The 27657-nt window shown below is 53.1% G+C and overlaps 3 protein-coding genes across 3 annotated transcripts in view; 2 read left to right on the top strand and 1 right to left on the bottom strand.

Moving 5' to 3' along the window:
* The window catches only part of ZNF780A (zinc finger protein 780A), a 428674-nt gene that overhangs the window by 157099 nt on the left and 243918 nt on the right, over window positions 1-27657 (bottom strand). The gene's annotated exons all lie outside the window — the stretch shown is intronic.
* Window positions 815-4295, top strand: SERTAD3 (SERTA domain containing 3). Its single transcript, XM_061139320.1, has 2 exons — window positions 815-972; window positions 3041-4295. The coding sequence occupies exon 2, from the start codon at window positions 3047-3049 to the stop codon at window positions 3641-3643; it is 597 nt and encodes a 198-aa protein (XP_060995303.1). The 5' UTR covers window positions 815-972; window positions 3041-3046; the 3' UTR covers window positions 3644-4295.
* On the top strand, window positions 11305-14219 carry SERTAD1 (SERTA domain containing 1). Its single transcript, XM_061139319.1, has 2 exons — window positions 11305-11447; window positions 13162-14219. The coding sequence occupies exon 2, from the start codon at window positions 13162-13164 to the stop codon at window positions 13882-13884; it is 723 nt and encodes a 240-aa protein (XP_060995302.1). The 5' UTR covers window positions 11305-11447; the 3' UTR covers window positions 13885-14219.

The following is a 27657-nucleotide window of genomic DNA, read 5'->3' as shown; positions in this document are numbered from 1 at the left end:
GCTATGTATCTGGGATTGTTGTAGGCGCTGAGGATAAAGCAGGGAAGAAAACAGAATCTCTGTGTTCTTGGTGGTGGAGTGCACTTGAAGCCATTTTAGAAATACAGAAAGTCAAAGGGTGTGGCAGGATTTTAGCGAGCAAGCAGGAGATTGTATCTGGCCAGACCTGAAGGGCTTTGAGACAAAAATGAGATTGAACTTTGTCCCCATGACAGTGGGGAGCCATAAACCAGTCTCCAGCAGCAGACGTGCCACCCTGAGAGCGGAAAGACGGGGCATTAGGAAGACGCACGAGGCACCACCAGAAGACGGGCCGGAGAAGTCCTTATAAGAAGAAGGCTTCGGTTAAAGTGTGAGGGGCAGAACACGGGAGGCGAGGGGCGGGGCTGCGATCGCCCCGGCAACATAGGCCGCGCCAAACTATTGGCTGATCGTCAATGCGTCATTCTCCCTGCTGCGTCCGCCCTCTGAATCCAATGGGCGCGGCCTCAGCGAGAGGTTCAGCCCCTCCCGCCCCGAAAGCGGGGTGGAGTGCGGAGTGCCAGCCAGTTCTTGCTTTGCAACGCGGTCCTGGCCTGGTATAAAGGGGTCGCAGAGAGCAAAGATGACAATCTTGGAGTGAAGATAGTAGCTAAGTTAAAGGAAAGAGCGTTGATGTGCCCTCCACTCTGTAGAGACGTGGCCCCGGCAGGCTAGTCGAAATCCTTTAATTGGTCCGCGAAGCAAGGGAGGGTAGGGCGGGTGGGGCGTCTCCTGGCGACAAGCGGGTGGCCCCGCCCAGCCAATCCGCGCCCCGCGGCCGGCAAGACTCCAGCCAATCGTGACTCGCGGCTCGGCTCCCGGGCGGAGCTGGGTGGGCCTGAGACCAGGGTGAGAGGCCCGGGGGAGGTGAACGGGGCCCCTACCCAACGCTGGAGGGTCGCTAAGCCGCGGGCGTTCCTGGAGGTGGTTGTTGCGAACCTGGCAGCTGAGGTGAGGTGTGGCTACCTGGCTTGGGATCTGCCTTGAGTTGAGGGAAGTGGAGGCGCTCCCTCGAGAGTTGTGGAGGCGGGGTATGAGCGAGAGTAGGGGGCGCAGATTCAGGGTGATAATAGGGGTTGGAGAGAGGGTTTAGGGACTGGGGTTTCGAGATCCTTGCACGGAAGACAGAGTTTTGGGGGTGGGGGGCAAAATCTTCAAGTGTAGGAAGTTTGAAGCTGGGACATAGGGTGTTTGGAGAAGCGAGAAAACTAGAGAAGGAAATTTTGGGGTAGGAAACTAAAAATTAGGACAGTTTGGGTCTCTGGGACAGGTTGAATTCGGGGCTCTAGTGTTTAGGGAAAGGTGTGAGGGGTTGGGGTGGGATCCTGGACATTTGGAGAAGCGAGAGAAGTAGGGGCAAGGACTCTGGATCTCCCAGACGCAGTGTAGGAGAGCGGGCTCTGGGGAGAGTTCCCTGGCGGGTCTTGGAAGTCACAGTGGGAGACTGGAGGTGAAGTCGAAAAGACGGGAGAATAGAGGAACGTTGACGGGAGACGGTCTCGTAACTGAGATACTTAGTGTCCCGAACGGAGTGAATCGGAGCGCATTTGTAAGTCTTTGAGCGTCGTGCTGGGGGCCTGGGTCTCTGGGCCCGAGAGCAGCCTGAGCGAAGAATCCAGGACCTTCTGCGGTTCCAAAGGGCCGGGAGAAAGCAGTTTTAGAGCCAAAGTCTGGAGTGGGGGAGGGGTGTTCAGGGCGTGGAGCTCAGACCCGCAGCCCAGGAGGCAGCGGAGGGCGGGGCTTGGCAATCGCCAGGCAGCTGGACGTCCGGGTTCCCTTCCCCCACGTACCCTGGGCCCCTGTGCGCATGCCCCGGGGGGGGGGGTAGGGCGGGGAAGGCTAGTCCCTGCGGCGTGCGGAGCCCTCCGGGGGTTGTAGTGCTTGCTCTACGTCAGTTCGTGTACCTGGTGGCTATTGGCCCACATTTCCCAGAAGCCCCTGGGCCAAGTTGGGGCGTGTCTGAAGGCTGAAAGGGGAACCGTAGAGGGGGCGGGGCCTGTAGAGGGCCGAGATCTGGTTGGATGGACTGGTGGGGGCGGGGCTTGGCGTGAGTCAGTTCTAGCAAGTTTTCCTCTGGGGCTCGCCCAGGGGGAACCTGAAGGCCTCAACAGAGGGAATGAGGGAGGCCCCATACCTTGTCGTTGGGCGCGCTCCCAGTCAGTTAGGATGAGGGCATGGACAGAAATATCTTCCATGTGAAAGAAGTGTCTTCACAGATAGGTGCCTTAACAGGGCTCCAGGTGGTTGGAATGTAGCAGGCACTCAAAAATATTTCATAATAGCAGTTAACTCTCGTTCATTAAAGTGTGTGATGTCACATTACTTCCCAAGATCACACAACTGAGCAGTGTGAAAAAGCAGAATTCAAACCCAGGATTCTCTGCTTCAGGGCCATATCTCTGTGCTCAGCACCTGTCTTGTATTTGTCACACTTGAAGAAAAGAGTATTGTGGAAAGAACAGCTTTAAGATTTAGGGGGACTTGAGTTAGGATCCTCATCTTGCAGATGAGGAAATTTGAGTCTCAAGGAGTTAAACTCACTGAGGCAACATGGGCAAGTAAGTGGGATTCAAACCCAGCTGTATTTAAGTCCAGATTTTGGAGGGGTTTGTATTTTTGTGTTTTTTTATCTGCTTATTTGGCTGCACTGGGTCTTGGTTGAAGCATGTGAATCTTCTCTCTTCCATGCGGCATGCAAACTTTTAGTTGCGGCATTGGGATGTAGTTGCCTGACCAGGGGTCAAACCTGGGCCCCCTACATTGGGAATGTGAAGTCTTAGCCACTGGACCACCAGGGAAGTCCTAGGATCTAATTTTCTTTTTTTTGGTGGGGGGGGGTGTCTAATTTTCTTAATCACATACATTGACGACTCTTCTTAGCCTTGTGGGACTCGTACTATCTTCATTTTTAGATGCAGAAGCTGAAGTTTGGATCATTACAAATCAACAACAGTCATACTAGAGATTCGGGATTTGAATTAGCCCTGCTGTGTCTTATTTGCCCCTCTTCTCTCCCTAGGGCATCATGGTAGGAGGCTTGAAGAGGAAGCACTCAGATCTGGAGGAGGAAGAAGAGGATGAGAAGTGGGATTGGAGTCCAGCAGGCCTGCGGAGCTACCAGCAAGCCCTGCTCCGCATCTCCCTAGACAAAGTCCAGCGAAGCCTGGGCCCCCGAGCACCCAGCCTTCGCAGGCACGTCCTCATCCACAACACCCTCCAGCAGCTCCAAGCAGCACTTTGCCTGACTCCTGCACCTGCCCTGCCCCCAGAGCCCCTCTTCCTGGGCGAGGAGGACTTCTCGCTGTCGGCAACCATTGGCTCTATTCTCCGGGAGCTGGAGACCTCCATGGATGAGACTGAGCCACCTCAGAATCCAGCAGCTCCCCCAAGCCCCCAGAATGAAGTGCTTCCCCAGCCCGATCCAGTCTTTTTAGAAGCTCTGAGCTCCCGGTACCTGGGGGACTCAGGCCTGGATGACTTCTTCCTGGACATCGACACATCCGCAGTGGAAAAGGAGCCTGCAATGGCCCCACCAGAACCTCCTCACAACCTTTTCTGCGCCCCAGGGTCCTGGGAATGGAATGAACTAGATCACATCATGGAAATCATTCTGGGATCCTAAAACTTTGATGGGGGGCGGGGGAGGGCTCCTTCCTCATCCCAGCCTTGGTGGGCTGACTCCCTGGATGCAATTCTGTGTGTGTGTGTGTGTGTTGATGGGGCCTCTGAGCAGTGGCCTCCTCTCCTCCCACTTCAGGGTTCCACAAATTGTCTTGCATGTGTGTGTGTGTCTGGTTATCGCAGCCTTCTGTGAAGGTGGGTCTTCCTGAATTAATTTATCTGTTCCAAATGCCTTAATGAGACTCTGTTTCCGGGAGTCTGATTTCCCACTTCCACATTTCTTCTGCCTTTCCCTCTAGTTCCGACTCCCCTTGTGTCCACTGGGGCCTCAGGGAAGATAAGCTGGGCCTGTCAAAGAATGACAGGGATGTGCTACCTGGTTGCTATGGAAACCCAGCCTCTGCCTCGTGGCACCTCCAGGTAGTGGGAGAGGCTGGCCTCCTCCCCCAGGCTGAACCCCACCTCCTTCGCAGGACCCCATTCCCAGCAGCCTCCTGATTCATGACCAGGCCGGACCACGTGCAATAGGGTGGAAACCAAACTGCTCCATGCCGCATTATTTAAAAGAAAAGCGGGTTTTGTGGTGTTTTTGTTTGTTTGTTTTGGTTGTTTGTAATGATTTTTTTTTTTTAATAAAAGTATTTTGGAAGGGGTGATGCCTAAAGCTTCTTCAGTAGGTCGGTGGGAGGGACCTCATATCCCTTAGGGGCATGTACCCCTTCCCAGTCAAAGTTGGGGCAGGTATATTATTAGATACAATATTTATTGAATGTTAAGACCACTAACAATGAATGCTAAGAGCACTGTTCTACCTACTTTATTTGAATTAAGTCATCTCATCCTCATGATTATACTGAAATAGATCCTGTTACTGCATTTTACATAGGGAGAGCCTAAGGTTCAGAGAGGCCAAGTCACTTGCTCAGGAAGAGTAAGGACCAAGGAGCTAGAACTCAGATTCAGGCTACCTCCAGAGCCTTCTTGACTATTATATTCATTGCTTCTTTGTAGATTTAGACTCCCCAGACACATGGTGGACACAGGAAGGAGAAAGTGGGTCACATGAATTACATGTCAAAGGATAGGGCTGTCTGGCACTTAAAAGTCAACCCTTTGAGATTTCCCTGGCTGTCGAGTGGCTAAAACTCTGTGCTCGAAAGGCAGGGGACTCAGGTTCAAGCCTGAGTCAGAGAACTAGATTCCACATACCACAACTAAGAGTTTAATGCTGTAACTACAGATCCTGCATGCTACAACTAACACTTGGCACAGCCAGATAGATAAATATTTTTAAACGAAAAAAATAATAAAAGTCAGCCCTTTTATTGTAGGAAATGTGCTACAGAGGCCCAGAGGAGAAAGAAAATGCTCAGAGATCCCCAGCACTAACAGCAGATCTTTCTACAAAACTTGGCTAGGAAGTACAGTCCAGGCTAAAGTTAATGGTTCCAATGATTTATTTAGGAGGTGCAAGTCCAGGCTGGCAAGAGTAGGGGAAAAGAAGGGAGGCCAGGGAAGATGTGATGTATACTGCTGCACTGGCTAGGCTTCCACACAGACCTTTGAAAACATGGCAACAGGTAAGTTTATGCTGCATATAGGGACTTTTCTGAAAAGGATACGAGGAGGAACCACTTGTGGGTGTAACATGCAGGGAAAGGAAGGGGATTTTGCTTTTGCTTTCTGGCTCAAAGCCAGATTTCCACCCTGAGAGAGGCATTGCATCTAACTCTGAAAACAGCTGGGTAACTGACAGGTGGGTGCCAATCCAGAGAAAGAAAGGAGGTGGTCAAGGGGGTCTCCAGAAGGCACACGAGGTCCACATCTTAATGTGGATGCCCGTGTCTAACTCCTACTTAAGTCTCTAGGTGACTTCTTGCTCACTCAGTCGTGTCTGACTCTGCCACCCCATGGACGTAGTCCTTCAGGCTGCTCTGTCCATGGGATTATCCCGGCAAGAATACTGGAGTGGGTTGCCATTTCCTCTTCCAGGGGATCTTCCCGACCCAGGGATCAAACACAACTCTGCGTCTCCCACGTTGGCAGCCAGGTTCTTTACCACTAAGCCATCGGGGAAACCCATGCTTGAAACAAAACCCCAACCCATGTAAGGCCTGACAATCTTGCACCTAGATTCCCCAGTTTTAGCTCTGATTCTCCCCTCCTCACACAACTCCAGTTGACCCCAGGGCTTTTGCACCTGCTGTTAACTGCCCAGAGGACACTTCCTGCATAAGTTCACTCATACAAATGTCTCCTTCTCAGAAAGGTCTTCCCCACCCTTCCTAGCTCAACATGTCCAGGTGCTCCCCCCACCCCAACCCCACTTCACATTATTTGACTTTGTTAGTAGTACCTTGTGCTCAGTCACTCAGTCGTGTCTGACTCTTTGTGACCCTTTGGACTGTAGCCTGCCAGGCTCCTCTGTCCAGGATCCTGCCTCTTTCCAGGCAAGGATACTAGAGTGGGTTGCCATTTTCTCCTCCAGGGGATCTTCCCAACCCAGGGATGGAACCAGAGCCTTTTGCATCTCCTGCATTGCAGACAAATTCTTTATCACTGAGCCATCAAGGAACCCCTAGTAGTACCTATCCAAGCTCAAGTTATTTATGACCTCTTTATGGTTAGGCTCCTGGTCTGTTGGAGAAATCTCTCAGAGGAAGGGGTTGGATACTGCACAGAACTACCCTTGGCACAGGCGGGCAGTCAAATTTTTTCTTTTTTTTCTTTTTGCTGTTGTTGAGAAGATGAACTCCCAATCTTGAGATAGCCATACGTCCCTGCCACCTCTCTCAACTCACCTCCCCCACACCATTTTCTGATGCTCTTCAAACACACCATGTCCCACCCTCAACACCTGGAGTAGTATCTGCCTCACTGAGCGATCATGCAAAGTGTGTAAGAGGGCACTTGCTGCACACCAAAGATTCCACTAATTGCTCAAATTTACTGAGTGCCTATGTGGACCTGGCACTCTTCCAAAAACATGAACAAAATAGAGTTCCTGCTCTCATAAAACATCATCGTGGGAGAGGCTGAAATATACACTGAAATAAACAGTAAAATGTAGTCTGTCAAAAAAAAAAAGTAGTCTGTCAAGTGGTGGCAAATGTTACAAAGACAAAGAAAGAAAGTGATGGGGATGTTGCTATTTTGATGGGAGACCAAAGAAGGCCTCACTGACAAGATGAAATTTGAGAGGGACCTGAAAGACGTTGAGACATGATCTTTGTGAATCTGTGGGGATACAATCCCAATAACAGGAACAGCCAGTGCAAAGGCCCTATGGTCAGAGCAATAGTTGAGTGTTTGAAGGACCATTTGAAGGTCAGTGGGGCTTCCCAGGTGGAGCTAGTGGTAAAGAACCCATCTGCCAATGCAGGAGATGTAAAAGACTCAGATTCAATCCCTGGGTTGGGAAGATCCCCTGGAGAAGAGCATGGCAACCCACTCCAGTATTCTTGCCTGGAGAATCCCATGGACAGAGGAGCCTGGTAGGTTACAGTGCATGGGGTAGCAAAGAGTCAGACACGACTGAATAACTTAGCAAGCATTCATGTGACTGGAGTAGAGACAGCAAGGAGGAGCGTATTAGGAGATGAGATGATAGAGTTTGAGGGGGCAAGTCCTGTAGGGTGTTGTGGAGTCCCTTAGGGAGGGCTAGAGCTTTACCCTGAGTGAGATGGAAGGCATGGCAGGGTGTGGGGCTGTGCAGGGAGGAGACCTGCACACTTCTCCCCCCCCCCCCCCCAATATTTATTTATTTTATTTATTTGGCTGTGCATGTAGAATCTTTAGTTGTGACACACCAGATCTTTTTAGCTGCAGCATGGGAATTCTTGATTCCGGCATTTTGGATCTAACTCCCTGACCAGAGTTCAAACCCTGCCCACCTGCATTGCGAGCAGGCTGTCTTAGCTAGGAACCACCAGGAAGTCCCCTGACTCACTTTTACATGGACTCTGTTTGCCCTAAACATATGCTTAGTCGCTCAGTCGTATCTGACTCTGAGACCCCATGGACTGTTGCCCGCCAGGCTCCTCTGTCCATGAGATTCTCCAGGCAAGAATACTGGAGTGGGTTGCTATACCCTTTTCCAGAGGATCTTCCCAAACCAGGGATCAATCCCAGGTCTCCCTCATTGCGGGCGGATTCTTTATCGTCTGAGCCACCAGGGAAGCCCAAAAATACAGGAGTGATGAGGCATCATGGAGTTTGTTAGGACCACGGTGAGGCCAGTATGAGGAGCACGTCCACTTTCCAGATGACCAAACTGAGGCTCAGAGAGGCCCAGCTACAGCCGTCAGAAAACTGGCGGGAGAAGTGGAAGGGCTGGCCCCTCAGAGGGAATCGGGTCCCCGAGGGCAGAGTCCGCGTTCCGCAATCTGCCCTCTCGCCTTGGTCCCGCGTTGGGGGAAGGGCCTCGGCCACCTTGGTCCCTCCCACCTGCCCACTCGGCCCGGGAGCCGGGCGGGCGCCTCCTCCCTCCCCAGGGGCGGGGTGGGGCTGCCGGCTGGAGGCGGGGCGTTCTGCTCCCTCCGCTGCTGGCGGAGGCTCCTCCCCAGGCCTGCCCGGACGGTGGCTCCGCTTCTGGTTTCATTTCTCGAGGCCCGGACTCTGTTTCCCTCTCCCTAGCCCTTTGAATTTCTTCTCCACTTTCTGATTTCAGCTCTTAAGTCACCTCCTCAGGGAGGCTCTCCAGGACCACCCCGGCTGCAGGTACCTCTCCCCTAGCCTCTGTATTATCCCGTCCTATTTGTTTGTGTTTGTGTTTTTTTTTTTTTAAGTCACTGAACAGAAGCAGAAAGTATCTTCCTCATTTAGTCATTTTCCAGGGTCTTCTCATCCCACTCAATAAAAAACAAAGGTTCGCAGAGTGCTCTGAAGGGCCTGAAAACTCTGACTTCCTCCCTGGCCGCAGAGATGGTATCTTCCCAGCTCAGGGCCTTTGCACTGGCCCTTTGCTCTGATTGGAACGCTTCTTCCAGAGCTTTACCACCTCTCCCACTTCATCAAGTCTCTACTCAATGGATGTCACCTCTTCAGAGAAACCCTCCACCACCAGCTGTTTGTCCAAACTGCACCCTTTTTCATTACTCTTCTGCTCTGCTTTTCCTTTTCACTTATCACCCTCTAAGATACTAAATCGTTGCTTTATTCAGCTTGTTGTCCACCTCCTCACATCAGGGATTTTTGTTTATAATGTTCCGGCCATATCTTCAGTGCCTGGCACACAGAAAGTGCTCAATTCGTTTTCATATTTCTTTTCTCTTTCCACTCCATCCATCCCCTGTTCCATGAGAAGAGAGACCCTGTGAGGCGTATCAAGTGCTGTGCCCCCATTGTCTACAACTGCCCACCACATACTAGGTGCTCAGTGCTGCTGCTGCTGATGTCGCTTCAGTCGTGTCCGACTCTGTGCGACCCCATAGACGGTAACCCACCAGGCTCCCCCGTCCCTGGGATTCTCCAGGCAAGAACACTGGAGTGGGTTGCCATTTCCTTCTCCAATGCTTGAAAGTGAAAAGTGAAAGTGAAGTCGCTCAGTGTATCTGACTCTTTGCGACCCCATGGACTGCAGCCCACCAGGCTCCTCCATCCATGGGATTTTCCAGGCAAGAGTACTGGAGTGGGTTGCCATTGCCTTCTCCAGGTGCTCAACAAACCCACCCTAATCAGATGCCTGTGAGCTCTTCTCTTTATGACCTGAAAAGAGCCACTTGGAGACTGAGTCGCCTTTTTCCAGGCTAAAAAGATAATTATGTGAATTTGCCTAACAGGGGCCTGGTTCTAATTAGCATTTTACCCTTTATTCATTTTGAAAATTTTCAAGCACAGAAAAAAGATGAAAAAAAAAAAGTATGTCTTCTGAGCACTTGAATACCCTTTCACCTAGATTTAGTTGTTAACATTCTGTTTCCTTTATTTGAATATGTATATGTGTAGATGTATGTTTTTTTCTTTTGCTGAACCACTGGAGAGTATATTGCAGACATCTGAACATTGTACCCCTAATAGCTCAGCAGGCATATTTTAAGATTAAGAGACGCTTAAGATTAAGGACACTCAACTACAAACCACAGTCCTATTGCACATGTGACAGAATTAAGAATTTCATAATATCACCTAGTATCCAGCCTATATTTGAATTTGCCCAATTTTCTCAAGAACATCCTTTATAGAATTTACTGGCAAACTAGAGTCTAAGGGAGGTTCACATGCCTATTTGGTTGTAACAAAGAAATTATACAGCATCTTTTATTCTGAAACATCCTCCCCCTAACCTCACTAATCCCTTTCTGTGGTTTCTTGAAATTGAATTTTTGGAAGAACAACCCAGTTGTGCTGTAGACTTCCCACATTGTGTATTTGTCTGATTGTTTTTGTGTTTAATATTGTCACTGTCTGTTCCCTGTAAGCTGAAGTTTGGGCCTAGATGCTTGAGACTCACTTTATGAAATGTAACAGGGAAACTCCACAACGAATGTTGTGTACTGCCTAATGCATCACATCAGGTACCACCCAGTGTCTGGGCATCCCACTGCTGTGGATGCAAAGTTTCATTATATAGCTAAGGTGCTGAGCACCTCCTCTTCCCATCATAAAAGGATATTTCCCCCTTTGCAGTTAACAAGGAATCTGTGGGATGATGCTTTGGAAACTGCCGAGATCCTGTTCCCCATTAACTTTTTACCCTAAAGGGTGAGCATCCATTGAAAATGGTTGCCTGAATCAAGTAGTTGAGTTAGCATTTTTGATAACTTACTTTGGTCAGAAGATTTATTCATAAACAGTTTTTCCCCTTAGCAAATGAGGAATTAGCAAATGAGGTATTTGAAGAAGGTTAAGTCCCACTGTCAGTTTATCTGACATGTATTAAACTTCTGTCCACCTGCACCCCACCCTGAATGTCTCCCCTTGAACTGAGCACCTGTGCTATCACCAGAACAGCTATTACTACTGAAAAAAGGACACCTAAGACACCACTCAGCATTGTGCAAGAATTGTTTAATCCTCAAAACAATCCTCTGAGCCAGAGGCTATTTCTCTCATTTTAAAAAATAAGGGAGAAAACCTAAAGAATTGAAACACTTGGTCAAGGTCACACAGCTATTGTACTTACGGAATGGAGCCCAGGAAGGGACTCCAGGTCCATTCCACTCCCTACCCCTAACTCCCGTCTGTAACCGCGATTGAGTTCAACTACCCAGAATTTGCTTATATAGTGCTCTTGCAGATAATACCTTACTTTAAGTTTCCCAACTCTCAAGAGGTAAGCAAAAAGATCCCCCTTTAACAGACTCTGTGGGCTCAGAAATCAGAATTTGAACCCAGGACTAAGCTGGCCTAGAGTGTAGACCCCTGTTGGGGCTGCTTGCGTAAGCTCAATTATTGGGTTTGACAAGTGCGTGGGCAGATGTGAGGGGGCCCACAGCTTGAGAGACAAAAACCCCACCGCGCTACCGTCCTACAGGGCCAAGAGCCGCCCTATCTTCCTCCTCCCTTCAAGCAGCCTCCCGGACATGCGCCCTAAAGACAGCTCGCCCCTCTTTCTAGCCTGCCTTCTACAGGCTCCGCCCATCACTGTCTAGGACCAATCCCTGGGCGAAGGGCGGGGCTGCCAGGGGAGTGGGCGGTAACTAAGGGGAGTCAGGAGCCGGGAGTCGTGAGCTGGAGTCAGAACTGCGTCTCTCAACCCAGGCGCCGGTTGCTGAAGGAGAGCGGGCGAGCAATGCTGCCGCCACCGCTTCCTGATTGGCTGCGGGTGGCTCCCTCTTCTTTCTGATTGGCAGCTGGTGAACTAGGTATGTAAATGAAGGGAAGAGGCCTGGGGAAAGAGGGGTACTGGCCGCGGGGTCCTTTGGCAGGTTCGATCCCCCGGTTCGGCAGGTGCGCGCCAGGACTGCCCGGGACCGAGGCGCACGGGCCTCTCCGTGCCGCCCGCCCCGGCCTGGCGGGTGAATCACACCGCAGCCCGGGAAGGGGGCGGAGGCGCCGGCTCTCTGGCTCCGGCTGCGTGACTCACCCGCCCCCGCCGCCGCCGCCGCCGCTTCGAGAGGAGTAGCCTCCACTGCCTTCCGGAAGCGAGCGGAGGCCGAGAGGGCAGAACGGCCCTCCGGGGATCCCGGGCCGCACGGTCCCGGGTGGCAAGCAGAAATGACCGCGTCCGGCGGGCCACTGTGAAGAGTCCCGGGGTCTGGGAGTCGGAATCCCCGGGGGAAGCCGGCCTGGCGCCGCCAGGGGGCGCCGGGACCGGGGGGGGCGGAGTCGGGGGTGGCGGCTGAATTCCTGCGGTTCCGGACTCTCGGATCTGCTGGGAAGGAGGCGAGGACACAGTTTTGAGTAGTGTGAGGGGGTCACTATTGAAGTCCTCCTGGGCAAGGATTTGGGTACTGTACCCTGCAGGCTGCCTGGCTTAAAAAAGCAGGTTGGGTCAGGGGCACCCACCCCGGGGAAAGTGTGGGTCTTCAAACTTCTTTCCGTGACCCCCGTGCCCATGAGGATTTTCTGGCAAGCTCTGTCCACGCTGCCTCTCAAATAAATCCTGAATCGACCATCTTCCTTCCGTGTCCACTGCCACCTTATACTTCCAAGTCACCATCTTCGCCCAGCCCCAAAGACTGCAGTAGCCTCCGAAAAGATCTCAGGGCCACTCTCCCCGCCCCTCCTCGCTCCCCCTGCCTCTTAGCAGCCAAGGGGATCTTCTGGAAACCTAATCAGTCCACAACACCACTGTCCTCCCTGCTCAAACCCCTTCAATGACTTCCCACCACACCCCCCAATAAAATCCAAGCTCCTTGCCTCTGCCTACTCTCAAACCCCCCACATCCTCCCTACTCCATCCTCAACCCCCACCCCACCCCCCCCCCACTGACTACAGAGTCCTTTTTTCAGCTCAAACTCGTCCAGTCTCTAGGTTTTTCTTTGCCCTTGCTGTTTTTTATTCCCAGAATGCCTTCCCCCTGGTTCTTCCATGGCTTTTTTCTCGTACTTGAGGGCTCATTTCAAATGTCACCTCCTCAGGGGAGCCTTCCTGACCACTCTCCAGAAACTTTTAGCATCTTCCTAGCACCATCGGTACATTTCTTGTGTTTGTTTATTGTCTGATGCTGTTAGTAGACACTCAATAAATATTAGATTAAACCATGTGAAACCTGCTTTTGTAGGTTAAAAAAAAGTTGAATATTGGACATTTCACACTGGACATTTTCACATTGGACACTTCACATTAGCCATTTCACATAGTTCACTGAAGAAATAGATAATAATAGTTATTATCAATAGTCCTTATTTATAGGAGTAATTGCTATGTACCAGACACTGTCCGAAGTGCTTTTTTAAATCTCATTTGTTCCTTAAAACAACTCTAGGAAGTAGATACAATTATCATTCATGTCTTAAAGCTTCCCCAAGAAAATGTAGGCTCAGAGAGGTTAAGTGCTTTGCCCAAGATCACACAGCAATGGTCAGAACTTCACACTGGCTTTCCATAACTGAATGACTCTTCCCTCCCCACAGATGATGCTGAGCAAGGGCCTGAAGCGAAAGCGGGAGGAGGAGGAGGAGGAGCAGGAGAAGGAAACCCTGGCAGTGGACGCCTGGTGGCTGGATCCCAGCCACTCAGCAGTAGCTCAGGCGCCCCCGGCCGTGGCCTCCAGCTCTCTCTTTGACCTCTCGGTGCTCAAGCTCCACCACAGCCTGCGGCAGAGTGAGCCGGACCTGCGGCACCTGGTGCTGGTAGTGAACACGCTGCGGCGAATCCAGGCATCCATGGCACCCACGGCTGCCCTGCCACCTGTGCCCACCCCGCCTACAGCCCCCAGCGTGGCTGACAACCTGCTGGCCAGCTCTGATGCTGCCCTCTCAGCCTCCATGGCCAGCCTCCTGGAGGACCTCAGCCATATTGAGGGCCTGAGCCAGGCCCCACAGCCCCTGGTAGACGAGGGGCCACTAGGCCGCCCCGCCGGGGGAGCCTCACCCAGCCTGGGCGCCTTGGACCTGCTGGGCCCAGCCACTGGCTGTCTGCTGGACGATGGGCTCGAGGGCCTGTTTGAGGACATTGACACATCCATGTATGACAGTGAACTCTGGACACCAGTCTCTGAGAGCCACAAATCCAGCCCTGAAGATGGACCAGGCAAGGAGGTAGGTCCAGATCTGGACGAGGCCGAGCTGGACTACCTCATGGACGTGCTGGTGGGCACACAGGCACTGGAGCGACCCCCGGGGCCGGGGCGTTGACCCCTCTGGGCTGAGATGTTGATCTGATGTCCAAACTGAGCCTGCTGGCTGGACCAACTCTCCTTGGAAAGACACAGCTGGCTTCCCTCGAGAGGGGCTTTGGAGAGAAAAAATCCAGTCCTGGGCAACTTCACCTCCATGCTCTTGTCTCTGACTGATGGGGAGGGGAGTCTGGGATTGGCCCTTGTGATGAAATGACAGGGCCTTGGTGGCTGGAATGTGATTGGACTAGGTCCTGCGCTGAATCCCCAGAGGCACAGCCTAGGATACATTTGCGTCGATGTGGGAAGAGACCCCAACCTGTTTTTTGAAATTAAAGCCAGTCCTGGAAAGTCTGAAGTGTGTGTACTGCTTTGTTTCTGGGCCAAGGCAAGGGTGAGGGTGGTAGAAAACCTCTAACATTTATCAAGCGAGGACTGTGCACGCAGCACAGTCCTAAGCACTTGACATGTGCTAACTGATTTAATCCTCATAACAAGATGGGCATGTTATTATCCCCATTTTACAGTTGAGAAAACTGAGGCTCCAAGATGTCAACTCTTAGGGAGATAAGTTTCAAACTTTACTGCTTTTTGGTCTGAGAAGCAGACCAATTAGGTCTGGAAACTGGCTCTCTAGAAAACTTCTGGAATATACTCAGTCAGGTCTCCCCATGTGCCTGTGTGTGTACCTAAATAATGGTGGGTGGTTGTGGAGGAGGAGGAACCAGGGGCCACTGTTTAAAAGTGAAATCTAGACCTTGCCTGGAGTCTACCTATGTGTCTTGGAGTAGGGGGGCAGAAGGAGCTTTCAGAATGAACCAGAAATAAAAGCACAAAGCTAAAGGCTGGATGGAGCCTCTCCTCTGAGCACAGAGAGCCAGTTCTCCGGGAAAATGATCAAAGAAAGACTCCAGCAAGTTTTAAACAAAATCCACTCCGGGTCTCAAATCTCTCTTTGGGCTAGGGATAAGGCAGCTCGGAAGCCGATTCCGAAATAAAGCCACCAAGTGTGGTGGCTTGACAGAAAGAACGGCAAGGGATCCTGCTTTCCTTCTAGAAGAAACTCTGAGCCCAGGCGGGCTGGGGCCACCTGCCTGACAGGCCTGTGCTATAGGGCCGGCCTGAGCGCCGGGTGTCTGCGCCGCCCCCGCCGTCCAGCCGCATTCCTGGCCCGGCTGGGAGGGGCCGCACACTCAGAGGCCTGGCACGGGACCCAGGCGGCGTCCTTCCTGGCGGCCGTGGGGGCAGGGCCGCGCCCGGGGTACCGGAGGGGGGAGGGGCACGGTGAACGCGGCAGCCGGGGAGGGGGGAGGGGGAGGGGGGAGGGAGGAGGCGGGCGGGGGGAGGGGCGGAGGGCGACCTGAGCGGACCGGCCGGGCCTCGGATGCGGGAAACCCCGGCAAAGGGACACTTAAAATCGTGGGGCCCGGGTGCCTCCACTCTGGCCGGAAGCTTTGGGGAGGCTGAAGCTGGGGTGGAAACGGAGGAAGGGAGGAGGGTGGGGAGAGGGGGAGAGGGAGGGGGAGAGGCGGGCAGCTTCGGCCGGGCCTGCGGGCCTGGAAGGGGCGGGCACAGGGGAGCTTCCTGGAGGAGCGGAGGAAGTCGTGCCCATTTCTGGAAGTGGATGGGGTGGCCCCGGGAGGGGAGTGGAAATGCCCCAAAGGGAGCTGGTGCCCCAGTTCAGGGTCTTCCGGGTGCCTGACTCCAATACCTGGGGGCTCCAGCCCCTGGGCAGTGGGACTCAGATTCGATTTTGACCCAGACCCAGACCCTGGGCGTAGGCTGAGCTCAGCAATGCCCCCTGGTGCCCAGTCTGGGGGAGGGGGGTCTGTCCTGTCACTACCTTAAGATTCCCTTGTGACCTGACCGGTGGTCAAGGAGTTCCCCGTGTGGGGTCAGCAATGCCTTCTGTTTACAACACCGTGAGGACCTATTTCTGATGATGTCTCTGAGTGTCAAATCGGGGGATAATCTGTCATACCTATTGACGCAGGCAGTCTGTCAACGATGGTCCCATCTACCCCTGTGCCTGTTTGGTGAGGGATGCTCCCCTCTCCCGTCTCCGTGTACAGTTGTTCAGGTTGTGCACTGCACACAGGCTCCGTTTTGAAGGAGCTACCACAAATGTCTCCAGCACCATGTGTTTACATATTTATGAGGACAGTTTCTCAGTAGATGGAGAGCAAGTGCCTTGGGGAAGGGGGCGTGCCTTTTGCACAAAAGGAGCATATGGACTAGATCAGTTCTGGTTCCATCCCCCTGCTGCCTTCAGGTTTATGACAGCTCGAGGCTGAGGGCCTGTGCTACTCTCCCTGTGTCTGACCCCTGGTGTGCCCCTCCGCCCTCAGACTCAACCCCAGGAAGCCAGGCTACCTCAGCCAGCAGATTCCAGGGCCCACACCATTCCTCATGGAGCTGCCAGCCCTGCCGCTGTGGCCGCTTTTCACAGAGCCTCTGTGTGTTCCCACCACGACCCTCCCCAGGCCCGCTCCCCTCCTTGGGCGTTCACAGGGACCCCTACCCATCACACACGCACACAACCTTCTCTCCTCCAGCACCTGGGAGAACTGTCCTTGGTCTCCTTCTTTCCCCTCCCCCTCCTTCCCTTATTCAGCAAAGATTTACTGGTACCTACCCTACCAGGTTCAATTTCTGGGTTTGGAAGATTCCCTGGAGGAGGGCATGGCAACCCACTCCAGGAGTCTTGCCTGGAGAAACCCCATGGACAGAGGAGCCTGGCAGGCTGCAGTCCACGGGGTTGCAAAGAGTTGGACCTGACTGAGTGACTAAGCACAGCACAGCAGAAGCATCATTAGACTTCTGCACTGGGACCAGTAAATGTTCATTGAATGAATGAGTGGGACTGGGTGGAAGGTGAGCCTTGGAAAGGGCAGGGTTCACATCCCCAAGGAGAGGGATACATTCTGAGGGGCCCAGAGGGTGGGAGAGAAGCTGTCAGATTTGCCTTTTACATACAGCCCAGCACCTGGTAGGGTGAAGTGAAGTCGCTCAGTCGTGTCCGACTCTTTGTGACCCCGTGGACTGCAGCCTGCCCGGCTCCTCTGTCCAGGGGGTTTCTCCAGGCAAGGCTCCTGGAGTGTGTTGCCATGCCCTCTTCCAGGGAATCTTCCCAACCCAGGGATTGAAGCCAGGTCTCCCACATTGCAGACAGGTTCTTTACCATCAGAGCCACCCTGGGAAAGACCCTAATGATAGTTAATCAATGATAATTGACCCAATAAGCTGTACTGGGGGTCTTCCCTGGTGGTCCAGGGGTTAAGACTCCATGCTTCTGTTGCGGCCAAAGTCTTGGCTTTCTCTGCCCACAGAAGCCGAATAAAAGATACGGAGACAGAGTCTGGAGGAAATGGAAAAGTATCTTTAATCCTCAGCCGGCAGAGGGGAGAACTCATGCTTCGAGAACTGTGTCCTTGAAGTCCAGATTCCTCTTCCAGGAAGAATCTGGGGAGTTATATAAGGTGAGGGCTCACAGTCAGGGGTCGGTGATGAGAACAAAGGTATAAGGAACTTGTGTTCTTCTTCCTCTCACATTATTTCAGAAACAGTCATAGGCTGGCATCAGGTAGCCCAGTAATTGGGTCTGGCAGACCGGTAGTCAGGTCCACTGTCTTTATGTGTGGCATTCTTGATATAATGCAAAAAGAGAAAAAACTATGAGGGGTGGTCTGTGAAGAAAGTGCTGTAAAGGTGAGCACCAGATACAGAATGTAATTAGCACAGAGTCAAAGGATAATAGTTGCAAAATGTAGCTCTTTTGGAGTTACGGGGCAGAAAAGCAAACTTAGTTACAGAATACAGATTAGAATAGTTACAGTGAAAACTAGGAGTGATCAGGCCTGCTTATTGTTCTCTTTATCTTTGTTCTCAGGAAAGAAGAGACGCACTCATTCCCCCTTTTTTCCTTTTCACTGCAACACTTCCAACGCAGGGAGCATAGGTTTGTGCCCTGGTTGGGGAACAAAGATCCCACATGCTGTGAGGTGCAGCATTAAAAAAAAAAAAAAATTGGATTGTGTTAAAAGCCCGGCCACCTATATTTTGCCATTCTGTGGCTGTGTGACCCTAGGCAAGGAACTCAACTTCTCTGGGCCTCAGAGTCCTCATCTGTAAGCTGGGACAGTAAGCGTAGCCACCTCGAAGGGCTATTGTTCTGAGGGGAGAGTGTTCTAGGCAGAAGGATGTGCAAGGGTAAGGGAGGGAGGGACCCTACAACCTTTTCAGGGATCTGTAAGCTGCTGAATTTGATTGGGAAGAAGGGGAAAGCAGTAAGGTAAGTGATGGAGCTGGAGGGGTTGGTAGGGACCAGGGCACAGAGGCCCTGGATGGGATACTTTACTCTGAAGGCACTAGGGTAAAGGAATTTAGAAATAAATGGATCTGTCTGGCTGCCATGTGTATCTGGTGGTGGGAGGTGATACAGGAGTCCAGGAGTTGAGAGGAGAGGCCAGAGAGGGGCAGATCAGCCTTGGAGAGGGGAGAGGAAGGGAAGGGAGAGTTGCAAGAGAGGACAGCCTGTAGGAGTGATGAGCTGCAGTGGAGGAGGGGCCTAGGATGAGATCCAGGGCTCTAGCCTGGGAACTTGGGGCTACTCTACAATGGTGACCAGGTCTGGGGTTGACATTGAGGCCAGAGAGGGACACCCTGTGGGTGCAAGGGACTAGGGGGACACTCAGGGGCAGGTATCCAGGCAGTTGCCCCCACCAAACCCCGGGGACTGGAGCTCAGTAGAGAGGGCAGGGGACGGAGCAGGTGTAAAGGATGGGGGTGAGGGAGGTAGCTTCCCTGGGCTGCACTGGGTGGGACCTGACGCCTGCTCGGCTCAGATGGGTGGGGAGAGGGTGGTCCCTGAGTAGCGCCTTCCACGTCCTTCCCCAGCGCTGCAGGATGTCCTGTGTTTACGGAGGTGGCCTTGGCCGGAACTGGGACACTGGTGCCCCCCCACCCCGAACTCAACTTCCTATGGCCACCCCACCCCCCAGGGGGAAGAAAAGGCAAGAGACAGAGAAAGAGAGACACAGAGAGAGTGAGAAGAGAGGCACAGAGAGAGACAAGGAATGAGGACAGAGACAGAGGGAGACACAGAGAGGCAGAAACACACACACACACAGAGACCTATCACTCACCACAGAAAACTCACAGCAGGGACTTCGCTGGTGGTCCAGTGTAAGCATCTGCTTTGCAGTGCAGGGGACGCGGGTTCGATCCCTGCTGGGGGAATTAAGATCCCACACGCCACAGAGCAACTAAGCCCGTGCACCCCGACTGCTGAGCCAACATGCTCTGGTGCCCATGTGCCGCATCAAAAGATCCCACATGCCACAACTAAGATGAAGATCCCACATGCTTCAGAGTTTGATACTGAAACTCCAACTAAGAATCTTAACTTATTTACTTAAACAACTGTAATATTTAGTGGAACATATGAAACTTTGTTCTGTATTTTCTAAGTCTCCTGTAAATGTGTTATCATATTTTCATAATTTTAAAAAAAAGATAAAAGGGAAAAAAAATCTCATGTGCCTCAACTAAGATCAGATGCAGCCAAATAAATAGAGAAATATTAAGGAAAAAAAAAAAAACCTCCACCAAACTAGGAAAGGAAGCTTTCTTTACCTGCTAAAGGGCAGCTACAAAAAAGATACAGCTAATGTTATATTTCATGACAGAGGACTTTGCTTGTCCCATAAAATTGGGGATGAGGAAGGTTATCTGCCCTCCAAGACATGAAGAGGGACCAGATAGCCTCTGTCTGTCTGTCTATAGAGTACCAGCCTTCTTGTCTGCTGGAGTAGCAAGCAGTGAGTTTTCTTCCTGGTTCTAGCCTGGCCTGTTGGTAGATTCTTTCCACCCTCAGTTATTAAAACTCAGCTCTGGCCTTGTCCCTCCTGTAGGTGCCCAGGGCCCTCGAGACAAAGTCTGAGGCTCTCCTCATGGCCCTGCTGACTCTGACCCTTCTCTCAGCTTCGCTTTACTCTCACATTCACCGGTTTCTCAAAGGGGCCCTTTGCATGGGATGTTCCCTCTACCTGAAACCCACTTTCATGTATCCACCACCCGCAGCTTGGCATGAACTCCTATGTATCCTTCAGGTGCCAGCTCAAATGTTGCCTCCTCCAAGAAGCCCTCCCTGCCCTTTCTGATCGTATCAGAGTGTCAGACCCCTCTTACAGACCTGGATCCTTTTCTCAGAGCACTTAGCTTGGTGTGTAATTATACACTCATTTCAATTATACACTCATTTAGTTGCTTACTTCTTTAGTGTCTGCCGCCCTTGGATTGAGAGTCCCGTGAGGGCACAGTCACTGCTGTGTCCCCAGCATCGCCCAGCCCAGGGATGGATTGATTCAGAAGAAGTGTCTGCAAATAGCTGGTGAATAAATGTATAAATGAGAAGGAGATGCAAATGACAGGGCATATGTGACCGCAGAGACACAGCCATGAACAAGGACATGGTTCTTGGCTCCAGAAAATTTCCTATGTGCGAACCTCTGTTTGGATTCAGATCTTTTACACAGACTGTTCCCACTGCCCATAAAACTTTTCCACTCCCTCTTCTCTCTCTCTCCCTCTCTATTGTTTTTTTTTTTTTTTTTTTAATTGACCCTGCTGCATAGCTTGAGGGATCCTAGTTCCCTGAACCAGGGATTGAACCCATGCCCCCTGCAGTGGAAGCTCAGAGTCCTAACCACTGGACCGGCAGGGAAGTCTCATACAACCTCTTCTCTTGCCTAGATCCTATGGGTCACTCAAGTCTCAGTTCACATGTCCCCTCCTCCAGGGAGCCTTCCCTGACCTCCCTTCCTGGGTTGCAGCAGGTACGTTGCCTGGGCTCCCCCAGCAAGGTTCTGATCTCTCTGTCTGTGATTCCCCCATCCCCACCCTGGCCACTCTGGGTCGGTCTCCCTGTTGGACTGTGAACTCTGTGAAAGCAGGCCCAGGCTATCTTGGTCACACTGTGTCCCCAGCACTATCCAGCCTGGGGCTGGGCACAAGACCAGGTGCTCATTGACTGTTTGCTGACTTTGAATAAAGGACTGCTCCCTCTCTCCCTGCTGGTGCTTTGCCCGTGTTCCTCCTCCCTCCTGGAAGCTTCTTCCCTAACCTTTTACCTGGCTTCTTCCTCCTCAACCCTCCAGTTTGACCCCAGAAGTTGTGTCCTGAGCCTGCCCTCTGTGGTGAGTTTAGGTCTGACAGTGTCTCCAATGCCCAGCAAAGGGCAAGCCACCAAGAACTTGTGAAGATTTATTGAATGAATGAATGAATTCATGAATGTTTGAATGAATCAGTGAATGAACCCATGAATGTCTGAATGCATCAATGAATGAGAGAGAGAGAGAGCGTGTGCCTGCAGTGGGGGTAGGTCTCCTTGAGCCCATCAGTAGCCCTGACCACACCATGTCTTCCACCCTTCCTGGGAGGAGGGTTCTAGCTGGGTTCCACCACACCCCAACCCTTGGTGGCTGCCAGGCCTGGAAGGCATTTCCCAGAGCTCAGCACATTCCTGCCTTCCCCGGTGGCTGAGAGTGGGCAGGGGGCATTTCGGAGAGAAGGGAGGAGGCCCCTGGCATTCTGGGATCCTGCCAGCCGGTCTCTGGTCCCCCGAGCCCCTCGGGAGTGGACCCCAACTGCTCAGGGTGGGGAGGGGGCTGCTGAGGGACCAGCTAAGCTGATGTGAAAGGTGAGGGTGCCCCCTCTGCTGAGGGCCTGGAGGCAGCGCCCGGGTGGACAATGGGCTGGAAGCTGCTGATGTGCATTTTGGGGGTAATCCCCAGCCTCAGCCCAGCCCCGGTGCCAGGCTCCGGCTCAGAGAGCCAGGAGCATCCGAGGCAGCAGCCGGGTGGGTGTGAGGGGCATGTGGGAATACCTATGCTCTCTGTGCCGCCCCCCGGGGTCTGGTGAGTCAGGGCCGGCTGGGGGCTGGGGGCCGGGGGATCAGGGTGAGGCCTGGTGGCCTTGATTTGGGAGTTGGGCAGATCTGGGTTCAAATCCCGGTGCTACCTATTACCTGAAGTGGGTGACCTGGGGTGTCACTCCCCTCTCAGAGCCTCCTTGTCTGTTATATGAAGGGGACAGAGCTTATTGCAGGGTCTTGGTGGTCCTGCAGAACTGTGGTTGGATCCCAGCTCCAGCACTTTCTGGATTTTTAACTAAAAACTGGGCCTTCATCTGCCTGTCTTGCATCCCTGATTCCAGGGGCCAAGCTTTGGGTGCCCAGCACGGTACATGATAGATGTCCCCCCAAGTGGCAACTCCATTAAACAGAGAAGTAGGGCTCCCTGGGTCCAGTCTCACTCAAGCCAAAAATCGCCTGACAAGTCTAGCTGGTCCCCTAATTTGTTTGAATAATACAAAATGCATATAAGTAGCAGTCACTCCGTGCCAGGAGCTTTTGAAAGTTTTTCGTCTCTTTTCACTCATTTTATCTTCACAACAAATCCATAAGGCGGGCACTTCTGTGATCCTTGTTTTAGAGATGGAGAAACTGAGATGCTGAAAGATGCTGTGACTTGCCGAAGGTCACACAGCCAGGACACAGCTGAGCTGGGATTTGAACCCCCAATGACTGGGAGAGAGAGTGGAAAGAATTTATTTTTAGGGGCCCCAGGAACCAGCAGGGCCATGCCTGGGTCTGGAAGCCAGGGAATAGTGTTGGTAGGGGGCTAGTCTCCCATGGTACTAGCAACCTGTCAACCCCAGGATCAGGGCTCACAGTGGAGGTCTTAGCCCAGGCGAGGAAGAGCAGCTGTCTAGGCTTCTCCTCTGTGGCTCCCACCCCCTGGCGGGTGGATGTAGCTGGGAGAAGGGGATGTTTGTTTCCCCACCACCCACCCCCTGGTGATGTCATGCCTCGGCAGCCAATGGCTGGGGTCTCCCCCTCCTCCCCCTCCCCACTCCTTTTCCCCCCCAGCCTGGGACCGGGGCTGAGCAGACTGACCGGACCTGGGAGCTCTCGAGGTGTCTGGAGGCCCAGTGGTAAGAGATCAGCCAGCCAATTCCCATCCTGGCCAAGCTAAGAAGCTGTGGGAATGAGACCCAGGATCCTGGGAGGGGCTGAAAGGGTGCCTGGGGCTCAGGAAGCTGCATGGTGTAGGAGTTAAAGGTACAGACTTTGAAACCAGACCCTGGGTTCAAATCCCAATGTTCTCTTCTTTCTGGCTGTGTCGCTTTGGGCAAGATACTGCATTCGTTGGGCCTCTGCTTTCTCATCTCTAAAGTGGGCTGATGGGACTTCCCCGGTGGTCCAGTCTTCCCGTGCTTCCACCGCAGGGGCACAGGTTCCATCCTCGCTGGGGAAGTTCCACCTATCTCAAAGCACAGGCAAGAAAAAGCCGGAGGGGAGGGGTGCGGCTGATGGAGGCCACCTCATAGGGCTGACAGGAGAGTAAATGAGTTGCTGCTTATAAAGAGCTGGGGCTGGATGCTGAGGGTGGGACAGGCTTTTGGTCCCTGGAATAGAGTGCTGATCTTGTTGGTTGGAGGCTGGTACCCAAGCTAGATCTTGTCCCTCACCCAAAGTCCCTCTTCGGTAGGGGAGAAAGTGGGGCCACTGTGGGCAAAGGCTGGTTACGAGACACTTTAAGATACTCAGCCCCCTGCCTCCCACACACAGTTGCCTTCAGAGACTAGCTTCTATTACTTGAGCTCTTATACTGTATACTCGCAATATTCTAAGCACCTGCTGTTATCTCATAATTCCTCAAAGCCACTGTTACTGGCTCCATTTTACAGAGGAAGAAACTGAGGCCCTGAGAGGTGAAATTCAAACTTTGCCCCAGTATTCAAACGCAAGGAGTGCTGGAGCTGAGCCTAAACGAGGCACCCGGAGGACACTGCCGGAATGCCTCCCCCTCCGTATCACTAGATGGCCTCAGACGATATCTGGGGCCTGGATGAGTCAGGTCAACCCCCCACTCCCACTGCAAGGGTTCCAGGTCACTCTGGTCTTTGGGGTAGCTGAGGCTCTGAGTGGGGAGAATTCTTAAGTGACATTGGTGCCAGGCATGGGCGGTGGGGGGGGGGGGGGGGGCGGTGGGAAGAAGGTACAGTGAGGCAAAGCTGGGGGCTTCCTCAGCAGGCCCAAAGCTCAGCTGAAGGGCTCAGGGTACAAATGACACCCTGAAGGGCAGGAGTGACATCTTAAATGAGCATCTGAGTTGTGACTTCCCCAGGGAGGTGTTGTTAGGATTTAATGAGCTCAGGCAGGGAAGAATCTTTGCACATAGTGAATGCTCAAGAAAGGGGATTCTCAGAATTCTGGAAGCTCAGGAATGGATCAGGGCAGTGCCACAGGAACTACTCAAGAAATAGGCCTTTAGCCTCTGGAGAGTCCTGCCTGGCCTTGATTCCCTAGGGAAGCCCCATTAGAGCTTCCCCTGACACAGGTCAGGCCCGCCTCCAGGCACCACCCCACCCCTCCTTCCCCTGCCTAGTGGGACAGCCAGAGCTGGGAACAGAGAGTGCCCGGGGTTGTGGGGTGGCGGGGGGGCTTCCTTCCGAGGCTGCTCCCACCCCATCCCACCCCAGGAGCTGGGTACGTGGCTCAGGAAGGGCACAGCTGGGCTAAATATAACCTGGCCTGGGCAGCCATCCCGGGCAGGGATGGAGAAGCTGGGCACTCTCTCTCTTGCCCCCGCCCTGGCTGGGTTTCCGGTGCCAGCGTCTGGGTGTGACCTTCTCTGGCTTGTCCTGGACAGGGCGCTTGTGGCCCTGGAGATCCTCCCCTCCGTCTCCACTATCTCCTGCAAGTACCAGGCTTCTCTCACCCACAGCTCAGGACACCACCTTGTATCAGGGACTCAGAGTTAGCTTTTCAGACCGGGGTTCAAGTCCCAACTCCATCACTGTGATATCCCACCCATCTCTGTCTCTCTCTTTTTTTTTTTTGGCCGTGCCCCGTGGCTTGTGAATGGGATTCCCCTATGGCTCAGTGGTAAAGAATCTGTCCACCAATGCAGGAGCTGCAGGAGACACAGGTTCGACCCCTGAGTCAGGAAGATCCCCTGGAGGAAGAAATGGCAACCCACTCCAGTATTCTTGCCTGGAGAATCCCATGGACAGAGGAGCCTGGCGAGCTACCATCCATGGGATTGCAAAGTTAGCTATGTCTTAGCGACTAAACAACAACAATGTGGCTTGTGGGATCTTTGTTCCCTGACCAGGGATTAAATCTGGGCCCTGGCACTGAAAGTGCCAAGTCCTAACCACTGGATGGCCAGGGAACTCCCTGTGATAGCCCATCTCTTAACCCTCATTTACTCATCAGTAAAGTGGGGTACCATGAGGCCACAGCCATAAAGTGTCTGCCTGGCCCAGTGCTGGCACTGAGTCACTCTAAAAATGCCTGTTTCTGGCACCCTTGATCCCCTCTGCCAGCCCAGCTTCTACCTCAACTGTTTTGCTGTCTAGGCCTCCTCCAGTGCTCACAGTCACCAGTGCAAGTTAAGGTGCAGAGTAGGGGGTCAAGGGCACAGGTCCTAACTGTATGACCCCAGGCAGGTCACTTTCCCTCTCTGAGCCTCAGTTTCCGACCCTAAAATAGCCTCCACATCCAGAGTGATTCCAAGGCCTAAGGGGGCCAGCATAAGGCCCAGTCCAGAGGAAAATAACCTGGATGTGGGAGTCAAGCCTACTGGGAGGGGCTGGGGGTTTACAGGGGAGGCCAGAGAAGGACATGGAGAACAGGACCCCTAGGAGAGCCAGAGAAGAGCCTTCTGACACCGGGGCAGAGGGCGGGGAGGCAACCAGTGGAGTGGATACAGCTGGAGCATGAGGGGGGTCTCTGTGTCCTCTCTCGCGGCCAGTGGTGGGCTATGAAGGGCCTTTGTGTGGCTGGGGGTGGGTGGGCAGGGGTGGAATGTGACTGGGCACAGCAGATGGGCCATTGTTTGAGGGAATGTGCCTCGTGAGGCCTGACCTTTCCCTGTGGAGTGGGGGTTGGGTTGGCATGCCAGGTGGGGGCCAGGAGGACAAGGCCAGGATTGGCGGCTTGGAGGAGCGGGACAGGATCCATCTCCCTTTCCTCCAGAAGGGCCTGTCAGCAGAGACCCCAGCTCTGCCTCTTTCTCTCTGGGCCAGGTGACTTTGAATAAGGTTCTTGGCCTCTCTCTGGGTTAGGGTTTTCTGCAGTGAGGTGGGAAGTGAAGGTCTTAGCCTAGGGCTGGCGAAGAGTAACGACACAGTGCCCATTAGTTACTGGCATCTGTAGAAGCAGCTGGAGCTCTCAGACAAGTTAAAGTCCCGGCTAGGCCATTTGTGACTCAGGTGAGTGACTTTCCTTCTCCCAGTCTCAGACGTCTTCTCTGTAACAAGCTCAATAATTTTATTTTTTTGGCCACACTCTTCAGCATGTGGGACCGTAGTTCTCTGGCCAGGGATCGAACCTGTGCCCCCTGCATTGGAAGTGCACTGGAAGTCCACCGAACCACCATGCCCATGCCCAATAACTGTATTGCTCTCACCAGGGTGTTCTGAAGTCCACACATGCTGACCCCCATGGGATATTCGAAACAAGATCAGGACCACAGGAAGTTCTTAGTGATAATCATGGCAAGTGCTTATGAAGTATCTCCCAGGTGCCCAGCACTGTATATTTACAAATACATGTGACCCTCTAACTAGCCCTGGGAGGTAGGTGCTCTCATTCTCCCCATTTTATAGATGGGGAAACTGAGGCACAGAGAGGTGAGGTGATTTGCCTACGGGGAGTACATTGCAGTAGAGGAGATAGTTTTACAGTGAATTTGGCCCCCTTGGTCAGCCGAGGTGGTTGACATTGGGGTGGTACTGTCAGAAAGGCCTAGGAGTCATTCCTGGCTATACTACTGCTTCTTGTCCAGCCGCATTACCTTGGATAAAGGTTTTTGGAGCCTCAGGTTCCCCACCTGCACTTTGGGAACAGAGCACCCTTTCTTTTCCCCAAGCCATGCAGCAGGGTGTGAAATCTTAGTTTCCCAAGCAGGGACGAAACCCTTGCCCCCTGCAGTGGAAGCATAGAGTCCTAACCACTGGACCACCAGGGAACCCGTGGGGATAGAATAATGACAGAGTGCAGGAAGGGTCTGACACTCAGGAATCATCAGTAGGGTCAGCCGACAGTAACGACAGCTCACGTTATTCTTCTTAGAGCCCCGGACCCAGAAGGCTCAAGGAGCTGGAGGTGACCCTGAGGTGAGCACTGGCTGATGCCACATGCCCCTCCTTGCCCTTTCCTGGCCTGCCTGGAGCCTCCTGACCTGGTCTCTCCCTGGCAGGCAGCAAGACCCCAGAGGAAAGGCGCGAGCCCCGCAGACGACTGTGTGCCACCCCGGGCTGGGCTCCTGTTAGGAGGGGGTGCTTGTGCACAGGCAGCGGTGAGAGGACATCTCAGATTGGGGCAGGGGGGCCCTTCTCCCCGTCTCATACCCACCCTGACCTCTCCCTTTAAGCCCGGCCTTCTCCCCACATCTTCCCCTGGATGGCCTCAAGCCTACATCCCTGACCCCGCAGGCTCAGAGGCAGCTGCTTCATGCAGAACTGAAGCTGGTCCTGCAGCAGAAGGGAGAGAGGAAACCAGAGGAGCCGGGGGCCCAGGGGACTCCCAGCAGTGCCATGGAGGCCAGGAGCCGGAGTGCCGAGGTGAGCACCCTTCAAAGGGGACCTGCGGGGCCCTGGTGGCGGGCACTGACTAGGGTGGCACTGAGGCACTTCTTGGCTTCTCTGCCTCAGTCTTCCCATCTGTGAAATGGAGACAGCAACAGAGACTGTTATAGGTCACTGTGAGGGAAAGAGAAAT

This window comes from Dama dama, chromosome 4 (assembly GCF_033118175.1).
Source record: "Dama dama isolate Ldn47 chromosome 4, ASM3311817v1, whole genome shotgun sequence".
NCBI lineage: Eukaryota > Metazoa > Chordata > Mammalia > Artiodactyla > Cervidae > Dama > Dama dama.
Note: the sequence above shows the minus strand (reverse complement) of the source record. Positions and strands in the feature narration are given on the sequence as shown.

Bases quoted from the DNA above. Each gene is read 5' to 3' on its own strand.
- SERTAD3 (XM_061139320.1), top strand. From the start codon at position 3,047: ATGGTAGGAGGCTTGAAGAGGAAGCACTCAGATCTGGAGGAGGAAGAA.
- SERTAD1 (XM_061139319.1), top strand. From the start codon at position 13,162: ATGATGCTGAGCAAGGGCCTGAAGCGAAAGCGGGAGGAGGAGGAGGAG.